The 24,777-nt window shown below is 35.1% G+C and overlaps 1 protein-coding gene across 1 annotated transcript in view; it reads left to right on the top strand.

The window, feature by feature from the left end:
- Positions 1-284: 284 nt before the first annotated feature.
- LOC129233861 (sorbitol dehydrogenase-like) overlaps positions 285-24,777 on the top strand; it is a 38,165-nt gene continuing 13,672 nt past the window's right edge. The window contains exons 1-3 of the mRNA XM_054867791.1: positions 285-419; positions 8,427-8,460; positions 15,626-15,790. Of these exons, the coding sequence (XP_054723766.1) occupies positions 366-419; positions 8,427-8,460; positions 15,626-15,790 (253 nt within the window). The 5' untranslated portion in view covers positions 285-365. The remainder of the gene's footprint in view (positions 420-8,426; positions 8,461-15,625; positions 15,791-24,777) is intronic.

Genomic DNA, 24,777 nt, shown 5'->3' on the forward strand with positions numbered 1-24,777 from the left:
TCTCGGTCGAGCTCGTCGAACGCAACCCTTGAGGAGAGATGGTCGTGTTCGGACAAAAAAACCGGTGCACTCGTCAAGTGCATTTTTGAAGAAAGATAAATTAAACTGATACGTTATCCCATAAAGAAATAAAATTTATGAGGAAATAATACCGTCTTGTTTCTTTGTATTACATTTTCTCCATTTTTTTTTTAAATATTTATGAATGACGTAGGAGAAGAAGATAACTTGAAATTGTTTATCTTTTCAAACGTCACCACGTGCAACGTGCTCAAAGGCGGGACGCCACAAGAGATTTAATCTGTCATCGTTGCAGGACGGTCCCTTCCAGTCATCCTACAAGTACTCGTAGCTGTTTTTGAGATATGGGTGTCAATAATTTGTCGGTGGTTTTGAAGAAAAAGGACGAAATTGTCTTGGTAAGAACGATGTACGAAAGCACTCGTGTGAGAAAGCTGTCTGAGCCTGTGTATCTTTGCCGTGCATTCAAAAAAAATTTTTTTTTCTCTTGTCATTTGATATTTTAATTTTTGGGTAAATATCTCAACGTGAAAGGTAATATTTGTCATATAAGAACCCAAATTCGTCATCTTGGTGAATCGCAGAATTTGCTTTACACTTACTTCAATAATATCACAGGAAACTTGAATTTTCAGAAAAAATTTATTTCGATGTTCTCAAATTTTTAAAAAAAACTATTTTATCTTGGAAAATAATGTATGCTACCTGTAACATAAGTAACTTTTTGGCATTTACACTATATGACCAGAATTATTGGGACAATTTTTAAAATTCACATTTTTCACTAAATAATTCATCACTAAAGAAATATCAGACAAATTTCTTTAAAACTTTTGTCACATAAAAAGTATGCTCCAGCTGTCATTTTGCAATAAAAGTTGTCACCCTTGCGATTCAGGGGGTCAGTAGCAAATTGAGGAAAGCTAAAATGATTTTTGGTTCATTCATCGATAATAGCTCAGAATAAGCGCAAATTTTAGAAATTAGTTAGCTTACTATGTACAATTACTTTTCATACTTTGAATCCCTGATATTCACGAAAATATAAGCATTTCTTTAAAACTAAAAATTTTATTTGAAGGTTTTTGGTTCATAACACGCAAAGGTTTTCATCAAAGCTTACGAAACTTTCAGAAAACTTGACAGTACACAAGAGAAGCATAACACTAAAATCTGAAAAATTAAAATTTTTAAAATTTGATAAAATATGGACAATTTTCCACCGTGCATTTGCGAAAGATGGCAATTTAAAACTTTCATAATCTAAAACCCAACTAACTTCTTCAACTCACAAAATAATTCCAGTTCAATATTTTAAAATTCAGAAAGTTATCAGTGATCTAATGAGCCGAATTTCACTAATTCTTGGGTAGGCGACGAAACGCGAGGGATCGTTTACAAGTTCGTAACATTTGCTTGCAATCTTGCAGTGTGATTCGTAGTGATGTAAAATACCCGGGTATTTATTTTTAGGGGTAAATACCCAGGGTATATACCCGGGTAAGTACCCAAAATGGGTAAATACCCGGGTATTTATTTCAAAAATTTATATTCATCTAAAATACTTTTCTGTATGTATTCCATTATGTATATATACAACCAACCATATACAAAACAATAAATTTTTGCCCAAAAATTGCATTTTGATCACATATTTAAAGAATTATTGTGTGAAACAGCTTAGCAATCTAATATGATATTCACATTAAATGTGTTGGATATGCCTAATCAATGTTGATAGCCAAATTTCAGATATAAAAAGCCATTCTACAAAAAGAAAAAAGCTTAACTGGTTACAAAAAAAAAGCAAATATCAATTTTTTAAGGTCCTAGTCTTTTATAACCCAGTAATATGTCCCTGCATGACATCAAAATGTAACGAAATGTCGCTCAATTTATTATTACAATTTATTTACTTATATCTTATGCAGAAATTTCCTCCAAACTTAGTTCAATTGTTCAGGTGTATTCTGTATCACACACACATATATATATACACACACACACATAATATACATAAACATTTAAAATTTTTAATCTTTTATTTTAGGGTTTATGTTTAAAAAAGATAATAGTCACCTTTTAATACTATCCAAAAATTTTTTGCAAAATGCGCAATTACTAGGGGATTTACCCTGCCTTCGGATAAATACCCTTGCCACCCCTTTACCTTCCCACCCTACAGAGGAGCAAATGCAAATGAGCAAGGCAACAGAAAAGAAAATTTTGCTTTTTTTTTTGTTTATTAATGTGAAAACTGTTTCTATATTTTCCATGATATCACTTAAATATCAATAAAATAAATAACACCATAGTTTCTTAATAACTTCTCAGTTTATTCTTCCAAACATCCCTCATGCTTCCTTTTTTTTTCATTTTGGATATGGCTAACCTAGATTGTGATTTTGAAATCCTGAAGTTCATAATGAATTGCTTATACTTCTCCAATTATGACATTGAAAAGAAAGGTTCTTTGGTTCATGATATGTTTCTTTCATGATTTCATCAAGTCTTCCAATAAAAAATATTATAAACTGTGTAATACATATGTATATATCAGTTTAACCAATTATTTCATATTTAGATTTAAAAAAAAAATTCTCATTCGCTTTTTTGCATTTTTTATTAAATACCCAGTTTTTGGGTATTTACCCAGGCCTTGGGTAAATACCCGGGTAAATACCCAAAAAATATTTACCTACCCGCTGGGTATTTACCCGATCCACATCACTAGTGATTCGTGATAAAAGCAACTAATTTGTGAACGATCCCTCACGATTTGTAGCCTATCCAAGAGTTATTCGGACTAGGTTCTTTAGTTTGCTGATAACTTTCTAAATTTTTGAGATATTGAACTGGAATTTTTTATGAGTTAAGGAACTTAGTTGGGTTTTACTTATATTTCCTGAGAAATCCTTAAAAATGTCAATTTTTGAAAGTGCCCCAATACTTTTGGTCATATAGTGTATATAAAATACCCGTTTAAGACACCCGGTATATTCATGTAAAATCCAGGCATTCTATTTAGCAGTAACATAGAAAAAAAATTCATTTGGGGAAAAGGGGGCGGGTGTCGTATGAAGTTTTTCGAAACTGAAGGCTGAAAAGCTAGATTATAATCCCTTGCATTGTGTTTTTTGTTGCTTCATGGGGGAGAGGGCGGCTATGCCACGGCTATTGATAGCCTAGGAATTTGGCTGCATAGGATAGAACGATGTATTTGATGTTGTGGACCATTCAGAATAATCTTGTAATGTGAATTGCAAGAAAAAAATGTTTTTATTTTTGGTTGATTGATGAGGACTAATTGCATTCAATAAAAAATTATGCTAAAAAAATCTTTGTGCTAAAAATGATTTGATAAAAACAGTTGAAGTTATAATTGCATTTGTCAATATGGTGTTACAAAAGAAGCTATTTCAATATCTCAGACAGTGCATGGTTTAAGATAGGTTAGTCAAAAATGTACCTTGTGTTAATTTTTGTACTAAAAAATGTTTATAAAATACAATAAAAATGCCTATTTTCATGTAGGTCTTTAGCAAGGTAGTTTAGAACTAACTAATTTGAAAAACAACTTGAATACCTTTATTAAAAGAGATTGGATATTTTATCATAATGATCTTTATCGCATTGTATGGTAGGTATTAAACTAGTACAGTGTATCCAGTAAAATTGATCAAATGTTTAATCGCAAAATATCACCCAAAAGTATTTGCTAATATTTCATGTTGAAGGGAGCTCGTCTTTTTTTTCCCTCAAGAACATGGCTGCCACACTTCCGTCCAAGGGACAGACTTCCGTCTTTTCAAAAATTTCGGCCGTCGGATTTTTTTTCCATGTTTAAAATGATTTTTATAGATGAAACAAATCTTTAATTTTGAATCTCTCACTCTCAAAAAAGGTCTTATTATTCTGAGGACAAAAAACTGGCCCATCTGCTAAAGTTAAAAAGATAAGCTGTTTTTTTTTTTTCAAAAAATAACTTAATAAGTTACTCAATCTGTTGATTTCAACCATTCTTATCTTAATCTGGAAAATTTTGTTAAAGTTTTTATCACAATTCATTTTATGGCCAAGAATCTCAGACCTGAATATTTTTTTTAATTACTATTTTTTGTATGAAATATGAACTATTTATGTAACATGAACTATACAATCTGAAGCATTTTGTCTGCAGTAGAAAATAGTAAGTTTTTATTTTATTTTATTAGGTTCTTTTTCTACTTTTACCTCCTAAAAATCTTGGACAATGATATGTTATTTTTTTATTTAGGTTTTAATTTTTTCTTAATCTTACAATGTGGTTATACTATATAGTTACAGCATCAAAAATTAGCTTTATATATGTCTAAAACATCAAACAAACTAAGCGCTAACATTTTGGTGTCGCGAAATGGAGTCACGCGCTTTTCAGTCCTGGCCAGTTTCTAGAGTGGCATCCATGCTCAAGAATCTCACACAGGCTCTCCTAAATTTTATTTATAATATTTATTGCATCACTCTTATAAAGAAATTCAACATGTGTTTGGAACAGAGCCGTGTCCAAGGGGAGGGTTTTAGGGGTTAAACTCCTCCCATTGGCGAAAAATAATAAGGAAAATGAAGAAAATATGTTTTTTTTTGGCTTAAATTAATTTTAATGTAAAGTTTGTGTTCAGCGTTTTTTTTTTTTTTTTTTTTTTTTTTTTTTTTAATTAAACTTTCTCTCTTTTCTTAAGTTTTTCTGCAATTTACAACTGTTAAAACTTTCTCAACTGAAATAATAATTCGGAAAAACTAAGGTGGAAGAACTGCTGAATGATCTATCAATACAAAGCATTAATATTGCTTATTGTAAGGAGATTATGATGAATTTAGCATAGCAATGAAAATGCATTAGTGATGGTGTTTGGTAATGTAATTTGTATTTGCAATAACCTCTTTATTGTTTAGTTTATTAAGCATTATTTCAATTATTTAGAACATAAAACCTGATATACATTCTACATTATAAAATAATTTGTGGATAAATTTTAGTGTTTATTGCAATGTACCGCATAGTAAGCAGATTTAATTAAAAAGAAACAAACAAGGTTTGATTAAAGTGAACCTGTAAAATAAAGAATTACTTTGGTCACCTGCGCAACCAAAACTATCCCTCAAAAAAAGGGGGGGGGGGTTCAACAGCCCCTCCAGGTGTATAAACGCCATACTGGGATCGGCAATTTGTCGTAAACTAAAGGTTGTGGGGGATTCAATTCCCCCTCCCGCAGGTAAGATTAAAACCCCTCCCTTTATGAAAATCTGGACACGGGCCTGGTTTGGAATATCCAGTAGGTCTAAGAATGAAATTTTTATGTGATTTTTCCCTCCCCTTTTGTAGGTAATGCAACAAAAACTCGATGCTAAAACAGCAATGACCGAAAATGTCATAAAGTAGAGAGATGGCCTTTTTTTTAATGTGCATTGTTGAGTGATAAGCAATGTTGTTTTAAAATTGAGAACATGTCTTTCAGTGTTAAATCTTAGTGTTACTACTAACTGAATACTAAAGGGAGAAAAAATGTTTTTTGTTGTGATAATGGTTGCTATAGGAATTATCTTAAAATTGTGATAATTATATCAATCTCTTTGTATAAAATTTTTTATGAAGGTTATAACTCTCTTATCACACTGGGGGAAAAAATTGATTCTCCATGTTACGTCAAAAGTCATATTGATAACATTGAATAGCTCAGTTGACCAAGGAGAATGTTCTGGATTTTTTTTTTTTTTTCAATTAAAATCTTGAGCATGACCAAAAATATTTTTATTTTATTTTAAAAGAAAATGAATTCTTTTTGTAAAAATCATCCTTATTATTTTTTATTCCTTTTGTAGGCTGCATACTAGCATGTCATTATTATTTGCATTGTGAGATAATGCTTTTTTTTTAAATTTATTAAATACATTAGAACCTCTCAATAAGGGACATTAAGGGGACCGGAAATTTTGTCCCTTAAGTAGAGGTGTCCCTTCTTCGGAGGTAGATGCATGCAGTCTATTAATTCATTATAATTTTGTAATAGACATTAACATTTAAGATACATTGCTAAAAATTATTTATGTTTACTGATTAAAATCCAAATACTATATTCAAATTTCAAAATTTATCCTTTTAATACTTAAAATTCAATCAAAAATTTGGTTATCCTAAAGTTTTGCAACATACAATGAATTATTTTGAAGTAATTTCTGACATGGACTTGTTTGGTTTCATGCAATTTAAAATTCAATACAGTATGAATTTCAATCAGTATTTAAGGTTTTTACACAAAGCTGTATTCATGTGCCGTTGACTATTGGTTGTTAGCCTCTTTGAGTAAATTGCTAAGAGGTCAAAGGAACATGCATGTAAATTTTAGCATGAATTTTAAAATACATCATATTAGTATACGTTACTCTCAAATTTTCACGAGCTGAATTTTACTCTTTAATTCCTGAAATTCAATACTTTGTACGCATTTATACAATAATTAGCTGTACCTGACGCGCGTTGCTACGCCAACAAAAAAATACATCACTATACTAATTTTCATGACAATCGGTTGAACGGGGCAGAAGTGGCTACTCTGCAGTGACACCTGGTGGCGAGTGGCTTCAATGAGCATATGATGCACTTTCTCCGTGGAAAAATACATATATATAGCAATTTTCATAATAATCGGTCCAGGTATCCAGTGAAGCCTCAAATTTTGTACTCACGCAGTTTGCAAGATCAATCCATCGCTAAAAATATCAAATAGAAAAAGTTTTAAATCCCCCCGTTGCATGAAAAGCCATAAAACAATAAAGAAAGAATTTATTTGTTCAAACTCAAGAAAAATGGCAACTTCTTATCAATGAGATCTTTCACGCAAATTCATTTCTGCAGCCGATCATTTTATTCGTATTTATCCAATGGATTGTGACTTAAATTGGAATAAAAAAGGATCGGATTTTTTTCCGACTAGTCTATAAACATTCCCAGTACCAAAAATAACAAACGGTGAAAGTTTCAGCCAAATCTGCCGGGTGATTTTTGAGTTCATGGATGACATACAGACAAACATTCATTTATATATATATATAGATTTTAGTCGGTTTTCTCTCGAACTGTCCTTTAAATAGAGTGTCCCTTTTTCAGAGGCAAATACATGGAGCTACCAAGTTAAAGAGACTGGGACTTGAAAAAAATGTCCCTTAAAGGAGGTACTACTGTAGAGGCATTTACATTTTTAAAAACATTTTCTCTAAAAAATGTAACTAAAGATTTTGAAAAGTAAATGAAGCTCTTTACAGTAAAAGTACAGCAAAAATAGTTAAATTGTATCTTTTGTAAAATGTTGTGTTTTTGCAATCTTTTGAAATTGAAATAAATGTTCCAACAAATGTGCGCTGCAAGGGCACAGTTGATTTCCCCATCAGTATTTCATGCGTTTCAGGTATGAAATTTTTAAAAAATAAAACGTCTGAATAAGTTAAAAACTTCTAAAATTGTTAACAATTCTAATGATGAAAAACAGTTGACATAAAATAGAAATATTTAACTTGAAGCTAGTGGTTATAAGCCCCAAAATAGCTACTTTGTAGATACCGAATGAGAAAACTTAGGTTCTAATATTTAAGTAACTTAACTTGAGTCCAAAGTTAAGTTACTTAAATAGCTACTTTGTACCAAAATAGCTACTTTGTAGATACCGACTGAGAAAACTTGGATTCTAATATTTAAGTAACTTAACTAAGTCCGAAAAAAAAACTGTTCAAAGCAAAAAATTTAATTTTTTAGTGGAGAGAACTAGAGAATAAATGAGCCCCATATCGAATCAACTACCACTTTTTCATTTTATGTGTTTATAAAATTTCAAGTCTTTTTTTTTCCTTCTTAGATGTATCTTCACTAGTCATTTTTTTCTATACAACTCCCAAAAAGAGGGGGGTGTTTTAAGGCACATATTCCTCTTTGTTTGGAGGGGGGCATCCTTGCTCTTAGGGGTGGGCAGTCCTGGTTAAGAAAAAAACAAAAGTAGACTTTATACAGAATATAGTGGAGAAGCTTATGGTTTGAAACAACGTCCCCCCTCCCCCTCCACCTTATTTAAAAAAAGTTGGAAGATTAGATTTATGCTGATTGAGTGGGTTGTTGCACTACATTTATTTAGACCTCTAAAATTTGAAGCAGAGCTAGAAGAAGTTTTTCCTTTTTTAAATTTAGTAACATTTAATTTTTTTAAAAATAATTTTGCTGGCAGGAACTCTATGTACAGTTTTCGATGTTATGGGTTTTTAGAAATGAAGCATGCTTAAGTCTGATATTGACTTTGGCAAAAAAATGGTTTCCCCAATTCTCATTAAAATGTTTTTTTTTTATCCTGTTCAGTTTTGTATTATTTGATTTTTTTCAGGAAAATCGACCCGTATCGGAACCCGGACCCCATGGTATGTTTCAGTTTTAATGTGTCTGTATGTGTAAGAATTAAATGAAATCTTTTACGCTCTAAGTAAAAGATGTATTTCCGTTTTATTTACTTTTGCATATATATTTATTTTTAGCAGTAAACTTTGAAATTTACTTTTATTATCCACATATGCAAAGATCTTCAATAACCCTACGTGCATGTATATCTACACTATTCACTTAGGCCGATAGCACATGTACTATATGTTTCAAACATATACAGTATAACTTCGATTTAACGATTTCCTCAATGTAATGATATATTTCACTGGTCCGGATTTAACTGTATTAAATATATATGCTCCTTGATTTAACAATAACTTTTTCCAGTCCCTTGACAATCATTAAATCAAGGTTTCACTATATAGTATATGTGTTGTTTGTCTGGTATTAACTGTTACCAGCTATCTCCTCCACACTGCCAATGTGTTTAAGGTCAGTACTGGTACCGTTTTACAGAGGACATCCAGGGGAAGCTATTTTTTTCCACATCTTACTCCACTAAACCTTAAGGGGCCGGACATCCAGTCCTTAGGAGATACAGGGATGTCTGGATACCCCTGGATGTCCCGAGGACATAGCATTAAAATCATCAATTATCACCCGCGCGGGGGGAAGAGCCCTTACCCCCTAGTTAGGCATTACAAATAATTCCATTATGTTGAAAATTTTTTTTAGCATATAGTGCTTGTTTTGCTTGCTCCCCCCCCCCCCCTTTGGTTTTAGTTATTTGCTATTCAAGTAAAATACATGAGACACTGTAGTCTAAGGTCGATGAAAGAGAGAGAAAACAAATAAATCGAGTAAATTATAACTTGCTTTTGAACGTTGTGGGTGACTATATTTTTTTCTTCACGTTTATGGGGTTATGTTATTTGTACTATACAGTCGAGTCCCGACTTACGCGAGGAATGCGTTCCGAGATCACTCGCCTAAGTTGAAATTTCGCGTTGTGGGAAAGGGCATGTGTAAAAACTTTTATAAACATGCCCAATTATTTTAGGCACTTGTAAACACCACCTCAAACTGTTAAAAACCATTTCCTAACTTTACATTACTGTTTCTTACATAAAACTGAGGTTTTATTTGTATTTTTTAAAAAAAAATAATGACTGCTACGATGCACAAAATCAATGATCAATGGAAAAGAAAGAAAAAATAAGCCACACTACGGTACGTACAGTATATAGTAAGAAACACAAATGCATTATAGTTGTAATGTACAGTAGATCCAGTAATGATAATTGTAACTTAAGAAAATTAAGATGTATTCTGTGTGATCAAACCGTTATTCTTTTATATTGTTAAATACACAATACAGTTGCTTCACTTGTTCTTTTATAACTTTTCCATCTATGGCAACACCCCTCTTCCTGGTTTCTTAAATTCACAATACAAGAGCGACTTCCATTTTCATAATTTTTGCATTTTGCTTAGATACTACTCGGTGAACGTTTACGGATTTCCTTTCTTTGACTTTTAATTCTACATGTGGAAGATTCACTCATACCTAATTGTCGTGCTGTCTTCGACGCATTTTATAGTTGTTCAAACACATAATCTTTAGCTTTTCTTCAATAGTCAGAAACTTTCTCTTTTTCTTTCTATCTTCAAACTTTTGATGAAACAGCGCTCTTAGGTGTCATTAAATTCCATCAACTTTCAAATTTAGAATGAAAAAAATAAATGGAAAATGAGTAGTTATTTGTGTAAGTGACGGTGTGGGAAATTCCGCTCTCAGTAATGCTAAAGGGATGAAGGTCCATTAAAGAAAAGAAAAATTTAGAAGCCAATAACAACGCTGATACTCACACAACACTATTCCTTTCCAAAAATTCCGCCAGGAATTTGCGTTAGGTCTAATTTTCTTTACTGGTGGGAAAATCGCATTATAGCCATTTTGCACAAATCGGATCGCGTTGTAGCGGGAGTCGACTGTACATTATCATCAAAAACTGTCTGACCCCACAGGAGGAATAGAACTTTTTACCTATTTGGATAATTCTTTAAATCACCACAAGGTATTCAAGCTTTAGAACTGCAAATTCAAGTATTGGTAGTTTTAATTTGTCCGATTGATTTGTTGTGTATACATGTTAAAAAATACTTTTATTGTATTTAAAACCATCCTGATGATGTTACGTGTCTATCTGTCGCTCATTCTTATACATTCGAACTTGCTTTTAATGAGACCCGGATTTAGCAAAGAAATCAGAAAGATTTGGTTGGTACACTGTTAAATCTAGGGGAGCATAACTTGCTTTCATTGAGCAAATCCTGCTTAAATGAGCAATATTTTTGTAATTCATAAAAGGCTATGACAACCCTTGTTTTGAGTTTATGGAGTAGAGAATCTTTTTAAAATTTTATAAGAGATGTTATCACTTCTGGGATGTTCTTTCATTAATATTGTAGCTCAAATTCAAGCTAACGTAGACAATAAAAAACAATGAAAACAAAGACAATAACCAGAAACTATGAGAAGAAGTTGAAGTTGTAGACAATCTTCAACATACTTGATGGTTTTTGTGGGGACAGAAAAAAATCGAACCTTCTAAATACCAGGGATGGAAATGAAGGTGTTTTTAGGACCATGAGTTTTCATTGGAAACAAAAACACAATAAGACAACTCAGTACCTATCAACTATTTTGGTACTGTGCAAAATTAAAAACGCATAGCAAGTGTGAATTTTGACAAGTTTTTTCACAACCTCGTTTTTTTATGAGCACTCGGTTTTCAGTTATAACAAGCAAATATATGCGATCCCTTTGCATTCATTATAAGTGAGCAGGTTTTGGAAATATCATATTTTGATACATATCCGATATTTTCAATACAGTGAAACCTGTGTAAGTTGACCACTTGCGGTGCAGTACTTTGGTGGTCAACTTATAAAGGGGGTAATGATTTTTTTTTTGCTCATTTCTTGCCCCATGTGTTAATTTTTTGACTAATTGACACTTACTCTTTCCTTTCAACTTACTTTCATTGTTTAATATTACTTTGAAACAATAATTTAAAATGGGGGGGTTAATAAATTTTTAGGGTTATTTTCTTAGAATGACGTATAATGTGTCATGTAAATTTAAAATTTCAGTAAATTGGTCAAAAAAAATCATTTATAAAAAGTTATTTGATATTAATAGTTCCTACAAATTCATAGTTAATCAAAAATAACAAATTTTTCGCTTCTTTTTTTTTTTCTCATATACATTTAATACATTTATAACCATGATGATCTACTTTTCAACAAAATAAATCCTTATTGAAGTTTGACGCACTTATTAGACACTAGTTTTGGAAATCCCATATGTGTCAGCTAATTTTCTCTGGATTCTTCACTTTTCAATTAATTTTAATATTTCATACTTTTTGTCAATCTCAAGTTCAACTAACTTTGTTTTTGAAGCCATTTTATGTAAAACTATAACACAAAGAGCAACAAGCTGGACTCTCATAGTTCTAAAAGGCAGTTGAAAATGAAAATGTCCTATTTCTTAATCCCTTGCACCAGAAATACTGCAATGCAAGTAACTTTTACTCTAGCACAATTCCAGTGATGCCACAAAATATTGCAACTGGAAGAAAATACTTTGTACTTTTCTGCTGACAAATGTTTTCATTGAACAGAGAGTACAAAAGGTAATCTCAAATAGAACAACAAAAGAAAAACACGTATGCAGAATAAAAGGGTTCTTAGTAGTTTTCCCATGTGGTAAACTCAAAAGGAGGTTTAGTTATGCTGCTGTTTTATTTAGTTGGTAAAATGCTAGTCTGGCATCAAAAATATTCTTGGAAAGCTATTAAAAAAATAATAATAAAATAAAATAATTTGCTGAATTAATTTTTAAAAAATAAACCAAGTGGTCAACTTACAAAGGGTTTTTTACAATACTCCAAACCAAACTTGGTGTTCATTAGTGGTCAAGATAGACAGGTGGTCAAGATAGAGAGGTGGTCAAGTTACAGAGGTTTTCCTTCATTATACAAGATAGGACTAATTCCGTTCCTGACAAAAGCGGTCAACATAGACAGGTGGTCAACCTACAAAGGTGGTCAACTTTACAGGTTTTACTGTACGCACAAACTCAAGTCTTCAAAATAGTAAATGCGCCCTCAAATCAATTTTCTTATGTTATTATTATCGTAAATAGGCTTAAAATTAAGGTTTCTTTATTTATATCTAATCAGGGGTCTGTCCAGGATTTTCACAGGGTCCGTTTTTTGTGAAAAATCAAATAATTTTGTGAAAAATGAATTAATTTTGTAAAAAATCAAATAATTTCGCAAAAAAAAAAAAAAAAAAAAATGTTAAAACGAAATTTTACAATTTAGAGATGGCACAAACTGCATCAATTAAACTTAAAGTTGAGTCTTTTACTCTTCTATGTCGAAAAAATCGTTCTGGAGTGTTTATCTGATATTTGGCGGGGGTGGGGGGTGGGGGGCATCGCTCTCTCAAGTATCAATATTTATCTACCATTCTACATTATGTTAAATTATACTAGAAATATGTCTGTACAGTATTTAAAATAACTGTAACAAAAAAAAAATAATAAATAAAATAAAATTCAGAATAGGGTTCAGCATTTAACTTTTTGACCCAAGACACTCTTAAAAAGCACAGAATTTCGTTTAAAACTTATAAATTCCGTGATTTTAACAAAAATAAAAAGATATTTTAATTGTTTACCTCTTAACAAAGCGTAATAAACATCAAAAATTCGAAAAATCGGATTCCCATAGCGGATGCAAAGAGATCGCAATTCTCAAAGTAAAGGCATCAAAAGTATAAAAACGGCTTGTAAAAGAAATATTTTTGATAAAATTATTTTAAAAATGCATTTTAGAGTCCTATGATAAACATTTCATTAATTTCTGTGGACACAGTTGACGCAAAAAATAATAATAATAATAATAAATAAAATAAACCATCTATTCAGCATTTTAATTTTTGACTCATAACAGAAAATTGAATTTTGCTTTAAAAACTTGAAATGAGAGTTCCAACAGAAATAAAGAGACTTTTCATTTATTTGCATCCTAATAAAGCGAAGTTAGCTTGGAAAAAAAATAAAATATGATTCTCATATCGGATGTTAAAAGATTGCATTTTTCAAAATGTAGACATCTAAAGAAAAAAAAAACGGTAATTAAAAGCGTTTATTTAAAGTTAATCATCCTTGTTAGCATCGAAAAATCAAAACTCATATAATTTTTCTCCCAAAATAACAATTAAACATCGCACCGCACAACAAAAGCGCAAATATTGACAAGCTGGTAAAATGATAAGAATATTTTCTAATCAAGTCATTATAAAGGTTCAACGCCAGACGCTAAGTGGTGATAATTTTGAAGTTGGTAACCCTATCTGAAGAGATCATATTTTTCCCCACCCTTACTATCTATCCCTTTGCAGTTCTAAGTTCATTTCGCAGATATATATTATTATTGTTTATTAAATCATGAGCGGGGAGAAAAGTGCTTACCAATGCCTTTTCAGAAAAGTTTACTACAACACCGCTGCTAATTAGCTGTGATAAAACAAACAACCATTATATTTATTTGGCAGTAGCAATTACTTATCACTTGCAAGAGCATCGCAAGAGTGCCGATTTTTTTTTTTTTCAAAATTAACGGGTTTAGTATAAGCTGATCCCTCTAATTGGACTTCAAAAAAGGCTCCAAAAATTATCGGTTTATACACAGAACTATGGTTTATACACTGAAATATGCGTTATTTTGCTTTAGCTCTTTCAATAAACAATTTGTGAAAGATCCGATCTTGTTTATCATAATTTTGTGAAGGGTCCGTTTTGTTTGATCGGGATTTTGTGAAAGGTCCGTTTTGGTTGATCGGATTTTTGTGAAGGGTCCGTTAACGGACCCAAATATCCTCTGGCCAGACCCCTGCTAATATTTCATTTTATATTTTTATCAACTTTAATGGAGTTTATTTAGCATTAGCAATTTCCCTCATTTTTCTTCTGTTAGCTACTTTTAGGAATCAGAAATTAAAAATATGCATTAGTCAGTGCACAGTCATAAGACATTATCTTTTATGCTGAGCAATGTTTAACATTTAATTAGGCACTTTCAATATGAATTAAAATTATTACATTACTAATAATTTTTTGAATATAAAATACAAGTAAAAAAGGAATATTACTTTATTATGTTAATGATACATCATAAAAATATAGTATGTAATTTTTTGGTTATTTTTAATAATAAATGAACAGTATTACTATGATTAATATACTTTTTACTTCCTTTTACAAAAAAGGAAATATTCGCGAAAAAATTTTCACTCAAAAATCTGCCTTCATTTCCATTTTGCTCACCCCCAAATTAACGTTGAGTTTTTTCGACCTGACCATACGTACATATGTGCCTAAGAACGTATAGATGCCCGAAATATCCATTTTGACGATCCCCGAGTTAATTACAAGGCGTTTTCCTCGTGACGGCCGTATGTACGTATGTATGTGCATATGTATGTCGCATAACTCAAGAACGGAATGTCCTAGAAAGTTGAAATTTAGTAAGTAGACTCCTAGTGGGGCCTAGTTGTGCACCTTCCTTTTTGGTTTCATTTGGGTGTTTCTAAAGTTCTTCTTTTCTCCCTTTTTTGGGGGAAATCATTGTTATTTTCGATTAAAACTCAAGTGGTGTTATAATACAGTGGACACTTGGCGATATATCGCCATTGTTTTTCTGCCAAGTTTTGTTGCCAACTTGGCAACAAATTTGGCGGATTTTTTTTTTTTTTTAAATCTGGTTTCAATTTGGCCACTGTTGGTGATATTTAGAGAGTAAACTATTTAATCACATTAAAACTTCCAATAATGAGAAAATGAAATTAAATTGGAGTAAAAGGAAGTCATGTGATGCACACATCAGCTCGTTATATTGAAAATACCATAGTTGAAAAAATAAATATCGACAACATCAAAATATCATGATATAGACTGATAAATATCGGCAGACCCTGTGAGCGAGTTTGATTTCGTACAATAATTTTTGATTTGTATGAAATTTAGCTTTTTCAAAACACTTTCATACCTTTCGATTCACCATGGCATAAATATCCTTCCATGCTGTCTTTTTTTTATTTATTCATTACCGGATTTCTTCTTTACAGAGGTTTTGATTGGCATAGACACCGTGGGCATCTGTGGCTCTGACGTCCACTACTGGAAGAATGGACGCATCGGCAATTTCATCGTCCGAGAGCCGATGGTCCTCGGACACGAATCCAGCGGAACTGTGGTCAGGGTGGGGAGCAAAGTGACCCACCTCAAGCCCGGTAATGTATTTTTATTAGTTTTTTTAATGAGCAATCACGATTGGTTATTGCTTTCATTTGACTTTTTTGATGTTCCTATGATTTTATTTTCCCGCCAATACCCTCTGTAGAATCACCGTCGACCGGCTCCTCACGATGCTGCTCCTCTAGCGAAAGCCCTCTCCAGGTTGCATCCATGTCCTACACACACACGCGCATACATACACAACTACACAAACACACGCACACATACACCTACACACAAACACATACACACACTCAAACACATACATACAGACACAAGCATACATACAGACACCTACACATACATACAGATACCTAAACATACACACAAACCTACACACAACAACCCACACACTCATCACACTCATGCCTGCACACAGACACATACACATTCCCCACCACACACAAACACTCATACACACAACTATCCACACACTCATACCTGCACACAGACACAAACACACATGCATACACACACAAACATACTCAAACACATACATACACACACAAGCATACATACACACACAAGCATACATACACACACGCGCACACACACAAATACACCTACACACACATGCACAAACACATATCTACACACACATACACATATCCCCCACACACACACACATTCATACACACAACAACCCACACACTTATCCCAGCACACAAACACACATGCCCACATACACATACCTCCTACACACAAACACACATACCCCCCACACCAGGGTTTAAGCTGCGTTCAAAAGTTGTTTAGCATAAAAGCTAAAATTGATGGAAAAATGTTAGCAAAATGCTAAAATGTTACACATTCTCATATATTTATATATGCCTCAGTGTGTTTCATCTCCAGTTGAAAATAAAATTCATATTTCATTTGTGACATTCTTGAAGAAATAAGTACAACAGCAGTTCTTTTAAAACGTAAAATAAAAAAAGAAAACATGATTGGTGTTTAGAACGTTGCAGTCTCCTCCTCCTAATAAAGCAGTTTTTGGGGGGACATAATGCTGGATAAGACTAATAGTTATTGAACTTAATTGTAGTTTAAACATCTCAGCTAAGATTTAAAAAAGATTAAGTTGATTATCGCCATGCACGCTTCCTCTCTAGGATCATACATTTCTTCTTTATTTAAAAAACTAATTTATTTTTTATTTGAGCAAAAAAGCGAAAATGCATTGCTTTATTTTCGCAATTCAGATAGTGTTTTCGCATTATGCGAAAAATGCGACCGTAGCGGAAACCCTGGCCTGAGCCCCCTTAATAGTTTGTTTTGGGGGGCAGAGCCCCCTCAATAATTTAAGAACATTTGTCATATTATGGTTTCTAAAAACATATAATTATGTTGGTATTTTTTACTTTCCTTGTTTAAAGATAGTTACATTGCAAAATACATTCAGTAATGAATTAAAAAACATAACTATTGCGGTAGTAAGCAGGTTAATTGAAAACGAGTGGTGGAAGACGTGATAGTTTTCTTCAATTATTGGAGTTAATCTGTATTAACTTTTCAACTCTATTAAAGCATTAATTTTGAGACATTATTTTTATTTAATGAACTCTGAGCCTTATTCAAAGCAAGCTTAAATTAGTTATTTCACTTATAGTAATCAACATGCGACAGCAATCTTTTATGCTTTATACTTTTAATGATAGTTTAGATTTATTTAAATATCATTTCAATCTTTTCAGAGCTATATATTCACTGCTTTGAAATTGACTAAAAGCATAATTATTACTGTAAATTAAATTAGCTTTTTAACGAAAATACCATGCGTGTTTTTTTTATTTTTTTTTTCAAAGCCAAAAAATGTGTCGGCTTGTCGAGTTTCTCAGAGTGTCGATTTACCGAGAGTCGAGTTTTTGAGGCTCTAATGTTGATCATGTGACTCTAAAGTGCTTAAAAAGCTTTAAAACTCACTATTTTTTTATCTCAAATTTTAGAAAATTTCTCCTGGCCCCCGTTATGGCACCCTCCCCCAAATAGTTGTTATAAATCGGTGCCACTGGGAGTTCCTTTCCATGCAAGTCAAGTGCACTACCTTGTATAGTGCCGTAGCCTAGCTATGGCACTTCACGGCTCCCCACAAAATGGAACTGTAAAATTGTCCCTCACTTAAAGCAAGTGACATGATCTAATTGAAGCAGAAAATTTGTGTACCAATTTTTAGACTGTTTTACTTTGAAAACACCATGTCACATATTGTTTGTTTGTATAAATAATACATACCTAAAAAATATGTAAGTTGGCATTTTCAAGGCACAAAAATCTGAATTTTTTTTTTTTTGGGGGGGGGGGGGGGCGTGCTTTAACATACTTCCTAGACCCCGGTGACATCCGGACCCCCCAACAATTTTTCCAAGTCGGCGCCCCTGCTGTACAGCATGATTTAGAAAAAAAGTCAGTGAAAGCCTACCTAGGAGCTAATCTTGAAATACGTTTGACTCAAAACTTGAAAATGTCCACTTGCATACCTTTGCTTCTCACTGCCTCATATGACCTTTAAAACCTTGGGGGTCAGATTTTGGACTCGGGATGAAAGTTTTCAGTCTCGTTGTAGAGTATTCTTTCATGTTAAAAAATAAATAAATAAAATATATATTTAATTACTTATTAAAATTAACATAAAATTAGATTGAATATAAATTAATTTTTTTTGGTATCTTAACTGTAGCCAACATGTGATTGGTCCATTGATATTCAAATTAGCTCCTTGCTGTTGACCAATCAGGTGTTGGCACACATGTGCTGCACATGTAACTGCATTTCTAACTGCATGTACACATGTAACTGCTTTTCCAACTGTTAGTTTTTTAGCAACATGTTTTTATTTTTCACCATGTATTCAGTTGCCTTTTTTTCTTGCAAGAAGCAAGTGATGTTCATGTTAAATAAAGGATTTTTATAGAAAGGTTTCTACTCCTTGAAACAGATAAGTAATTTTGAATTTTATAACACTCCTGACAAATTTCCGTCTTTTTAAAAGAGTTTGAGTTTGAATGCGACAAAATTAATAAATGGTCAGTGAATGAGTTGAATCCGGGCTGTTAAGAGGATTGTTTTGTTTTTTTTAAATTAGTAATTTAATTTGAACTTGGTGGTCATATTTATGAGAACTGCTACTCATTATCTAATGATGAAAAATGAATTACCTGTAAAGTTTTTATTATATTTGTTAATATTCTATTTTTGGACACTTAACGTTTATTTTTATTTATTTTTTTTTAAGTCGAAAATTTTGTATTCTTTTCTTTGACTCCTTTGTACTCTAAAAATTTTCGTCTCGAGAATTTTTGCAACTTTCACGCATGATTTTAACATTTGAAACTGGTTTCTCACATAGCGGTGGTTTTTGCCGTCTAAAACTTTCTGAAAGTATGTTAAAGCTAAAGAGTCTGCTCTATTCGTATGTGCTGCAATATTAGTAATGCATAAATACAAATCTTAATCGGTTGCAGTTAATGAACATTTGATAAAATTTTTCTCTGAAGCGTTCATTCTTGAAAACATTTTGTGTAAAAAAACTTGCCAAAAACTCCTCTGATTGCATAAAAATCTCCATTTCCAAGAGTTGACAGTGTTATGAAAAATTAACAAGTCCACTTAGAAGCTAATTTCAGTCCCATTTATAACTCGGAGGTTATTGTGTAATATTAAGAAGCAAAACATGCTTGATTATAAAAAAAAAATTCTGCGTAATATTTTTCACGAGATTTAAACAAAAACTCTTATTTAAACAGTAGCTTGAAGAATAATAAATAGATGATGAAATCTAAGTACGAAGGTAACACGCCAGTAACGGACAAGAGTCCAGTAACACACAGTCGTAAGTTTGGATTTAAATACAGTAAACTCCCGATTATCCGCGGAATCGGGTGGCACAAGTGCCCCGGATAATAAAAATCGTGAATAACCACAAAAAGACTAAAATGGGGGACAAATCAGGTAAAAATTGTCCTATCTCAAATTCTTAACCGTATTGATTCATAACACTTTCTGCAAACAGTGAAAATATATATAGAGTACAGTACAAATGTTTTGTATTTTTGCACAAATGAACTTAACATCAATAACAAACAAGTGTACGTATGATGAAGAATGCACAAAAATAATAATAATAATAATAAAATTAAATCAATCAATCAAGCAAAAACAACTGAGCGTAAATTTACAATTTTTCAAAAAAAAAACAGCCACTGGTATTCGCTTTTTACTGCGAAAATACATGTTCGTGATTGTTGATTGATTGGCGGATAATCGGGAGTCGACTGTAATAAGAATTTTAGGCGGGTAAAACGGATGTTGCTGCGACCCATAAGTACTGTGCAACCATCTATTGTCACCAGAGTGAATTTTATGAGCCCCTTGGTATCGACGAGGCAGCGGTGGAAGGTTATGAACAGACACCACGAGGTCTGCAGCTGTTTCATGTTCATTTGAATTTAGTAAGGTTTTAGATCCAAAATTAGAGAACTTTTTCACATTTTCAAGAGAAAAGGGGTAATTTTGTCAATTTTTCATCCTTTCCTCATCTTATCTGTTGCTGGGAATCATCAGATTGCACTAATGCAGCTGCCAACGTTAATTCAGCTGGAGTTGAAGATGGCTGTACACTGTGATAGTTCATGGAATACATCGCCAGCTCAGTCGATTCCAGCCGAGGACTGCAGTTTCGTGCTTATTAGCACTCATCAGCCCGGCATAGGAAAGTGACTGAGCTGGAGGTGGAAAATCTCTTAAGGTAGCCAAGAGTGCCAAACAAACTGGTAGCTATTATAAAGAATTAGCGCAGGCCAGACGAGTGACCGAAGCAATGGTTCGGTTCAACTCGAGGATTGAAGGCAAGGCAGGTGTATTCAGTAAATTACCGGCCCAATAGCCAGGGCTAGAGCAGAAATACATGAAATACACCGCCAGCTCAGTCATTTCCAGCCGAGGACTATAGTGTCGTGCTTATTAGCACTCATCAGCCCGGCATAGGAAAGTGACTGAGCTGGAGGTGGAAAACCTCTTAAGGTAGCCAAGAGTGCCGAACAAACTGGTAGCTATTATAAAGAATTAGCGCAGGCCAGACGAGTGACCGAAGCAATGGTTCGGTTCAACTCGAGGATTGAAGGCAAGGCAGGTGTATTCAGTAAATTACCGGCCCAATAGCCAGGGCTAGAGCAGAAATACATGAAATACACCGCCAGCTCAGTCATTTCCAGCCGAGGACTATAGTGTCGTGCTTATTAGCACTCATCAGCCCGGCATAGGAAAGTGACTGAGCTGGAGGTGGAAAACCTCTTAAGGTAGCCAAGAGTGCCAAACAAACTGGTAGCTATTATAAAGAATTAGCGCAGGCCAGACGAGTGACCGAAGCAATGGTTCGGTTCAACTCGAGGATTGAAGGCAAGGCAGGTGTATTCAGTAAATTACCGGCCCAATAGCCAGGGCTAGAGCAGAAATACATGAAATACACCGCCAGCTCAGTCATTTCCAGCCGAGGACTATAGTGTCGTGCTTATTAGCACTCATCAGCCCGGCATAGGAAAGTGACTGAGCTGGAGGTGGAAAACCTCTTAAGGTAGCCAAGAGTGCCAAACAAACTGGTAGCTATTATAAAGAATTAGCGCAGGCCAGACGAGTGACCGAAGCAATGGTTCGGTTCAACTCGAGGATTGAAGGCAAGGCAGGTGTATTCAGTAAATTACCGGCCCAATAGCCAGGGCTAGAGCAGAAATACATGAAATACACCGCCAGCTCAGTCATTTCCAGCCGAGGACTATAGTGTCGTGCTTATTAGCACTCATCAGCCCGGCATAGGAAAGTGACTGAGCTGGAGGTGGAAAACCTCTTAAGGTAGCCAAGAGTGCCAAACAAACTGGTAGCTATTATAAAGAATTAGCGCAGGCCAGACGAGTGACCGAAGCAATGGTTCGGTTCAACTCGAGGATTGAAGGCAAGGCAGGTGTATTCAGTAAATTACCGGCCCAATAGCCAGGGCTAGAGCAGAAATACATGAAATACACCGCCAGCTCAGTCATTTCCAGCCGAGGACTATAGTGTCGTGCTTATTAGCACTCATCAGCCCGGCATAGGAAAGTGACTGAGCTGGAGGTGGAAAACCTCTTAAGGTAGCCAAGAGTGCCAAACAAACTGGTAGCTATTATAAAGAATTAGCGCAGGCCAGACGAGTGACCGAAGCAATGGTTCGGTTCAACTCGAGGATTGAAGGCAAGGCAGGTGTATTCAGTAAATTACCGGCCCAATAGCCAGGGCTAGAGCAGAAATACATGAAATACACCGCCAGCTCAGTCATTTCCAGCCGAGGACTATAGTGTCGTGCTTATTAGCACTCATCAGCCCGGCATAGGAAAGTGACTGAGCTGGAGGTGGAAAACCTCTTAAGGTAGCCAAGAGTGCCAAACAAACTGGTAGCTATTATAAAGAATTAGCGCAGGCCAGACGAGTGACCGAAGCAATGGTTCGGTTCAACTCGAGGATTGAAGGCAAGGCAGGTGTATTCAGTAAATTACCGGCCCAATAGCCAGGGCTAGAGCAGAAATACATGAAATACACCGCCAGCTCAGTCATTTCCAGCCGAGGACTATAGTGTCGTGCTTATTAGCACTCATCAGCCCGGCATAGGAAAGTGACTGAGCTGGAGGTGGAAAACCTCTTAAGGTAGCCAAGAGTGCCAAACAAACTGGTAGCTATTATAAAGAATTAGCGCAGGCCAGACGAGTGACCGAAGCAATGGTTCGGTTCAACTCGAGGATTGAAGGCAAGGCAGGTGTATTCAGTAAATTACCGGCCCAATAGCCAGGGCTAGAGCAGAAATACATGAAATACACCGCCAGCTCAGTCATTTCCAGCCGAGGACTATAGTGTCGTGCTTATTAGCACTCATCAGCCCGGCATAGGAAAGTGACTGAGCTGGAGGTGGAAAACCTCTTAAGGTAGCCAAGAGTGCCAAACAAACTGGTAGCTATTATAAAGAATTAGCGCAGGCCAGACGAGTGACCGAAGCAATGGTTCGGTTCAACTCGAGGATTGAAGGCAAGGCAGGTGTATTCAGTAAATTACCGGCCCAATAGCCAGGGCTAGAGCAGAAATACATGAAATACACCGCCAGCTCAGTCATTTCCAGCCGAGGACTATAGTGTCGTGCTTATTAGCACTCATCAGCCCGGCATAGGAAAGTGACTGAGCTGGAGGTGGAAAACCTCTTAAGGTAGCCAAGAGTGCCAAACAAACTGGTAGCTATTATAAAGAATTAGCGCAGGCCAGACGAGTGACCGAAGCAATGGTTCGGTTCAACTCGAGGATTGAAGGCAAGGCAGGTGTATTCAGTAAATTACCGGCCCAATAGCCAGGGCTAGAGCAGAAATACATGAAATACACCGCCAGCTCAGTCATTTCCAGCCGAGGACTATAGTGTCGTGCTTATTAGCACTCATCAGCCCGGCATAGGAAAGTGACTGAGCTGGAGGTGGAAAACCTCTTAAGGTAGCCAAGAGTGCCAAACAAACTGGTAGCTATTATAAAGAATTAGCGCAGGCCAGACGAGTGACCGAAGCAATGGTTCGGTTCAACTCGAGGATTGAAGGCAAGGCAGGTGTATTCAGTAAATTACCGGCCCAATAGCCAGGGCTAGAGCAGAAATACATGAAATACACCGCCAGCTCAGTCATTTCCAGCCGAGGACTATAGTGTCGTGCTTATTAGCACTCATCAGCCCGGCATAGGAAAGTGACTGAGCTGGAGGTGGAAAACCTCTTAAGGTAGCCAAGAGTGCCAAACAAACTGGTAGCTATTATAAAGAATTAGCGCAGGCCAGACGAGTGACCGAAGCAATGGTTCGGTTCAACTCGAGGATTGAAGGCAAGGCAGGTGTATTCAGTAAATTACCGGCCCAATAGCCAGGGCTAGAGCAGAAATACATGAAATACACCGCCAGCTCAGTCATTTCCAGCCGAGGACTATAGTGTCGTGCTTATTAGCACTCATCAGCCCGGCATAGGAAAGTGACTGAGCTGGAGGTGGAAAACCTCTTAAGGTAGCCAAGAGTGCCAAACAAACTGGTAGCTATTATAAAGAATTAGCGCAGGCCAGACGAGTGACCGAAGCAATGGTTCGGTTCAACTCGAGGATTGAAGGCAAGGCAGGTGTATTCAGTAAATTACCGGCCCAATAGCCAGGGCTAGAGCAGAAATACATGAAATACACCGCCAGCTCAGTCATTTCCAGCCGAGGACTATAGTGTCGTGCTTATTAGCACTCATCAGCCCGGCATAGGAAAGTGACTGAGCTGGAGGTGGAAAACCTCTTAAGGTAGCCAAGAGTGCCGAACAAACTGGTAGCTATTATAAAGAATTAGCGCAGGCCAGACGAGTGACCGAAGCAATGGTTCGGTTCAACTCGAGGATTGAAGGCAAGGCAGGTGTATTCAGTAAATTACCGGCCCAATAGCCAGGGCTAGAGCAGAAATACATGAAATACACCGCCAGCTCAGTCATTTCCAGCCGAGGACTATAGTGTCGTGCTTATTAGCACTCATCAGCCCGGCATAGGAAAGTGACTGAGCTGGAGGTGGAAAACCTCTTAAGGTAGCCAAGAGTGCCAAACAAACTGGTAGCTATTATAAAGAATTAGCGCAGGCCAGACGAGTGACCGAAGCAATGGTTCGGTTCAACTCGAGGATTGAAGGCAAGGCAGGTGTATTCAGTAAATTACCGGCCCAATAGCCAGGGCTAGAGCAGAAATACATGAAATACACCGCCAGCTCAGTCATTTCCAGCCGAGGACTATAGTGTCGTGCTTATTAGCACTCATCAGCCCGGCATAGGAAAGTGACTGAGCTGGAGGTGGAAAACCTCTTAAGGTAGCCAAGAGTGCCAAACAAACTGGTAGCTATTATAAAGAATTAGCGCAGGCCAGACGAGTGACCGAAGCAATGGTTCGGTTCAACTCGAAGATTGAAGGCAAGGCAGGTGTA

Source organism: Uloborus diversus, unplaced genomic scaffold (assembly GCF_026930045.1).
Source record: "Uloborus diversus isolate 005 unplaced genomic scaffold, Udiv.v.3.1 scaffold_750, whole genome shotgun sequence".
In the NCBI taxonomy this organism is placed as follows: Eukaryota; Metazoa; Arthropoda; class Arachnida; order Araneae; family Uloboridae; genus Uloborus; species Uloborus diversus.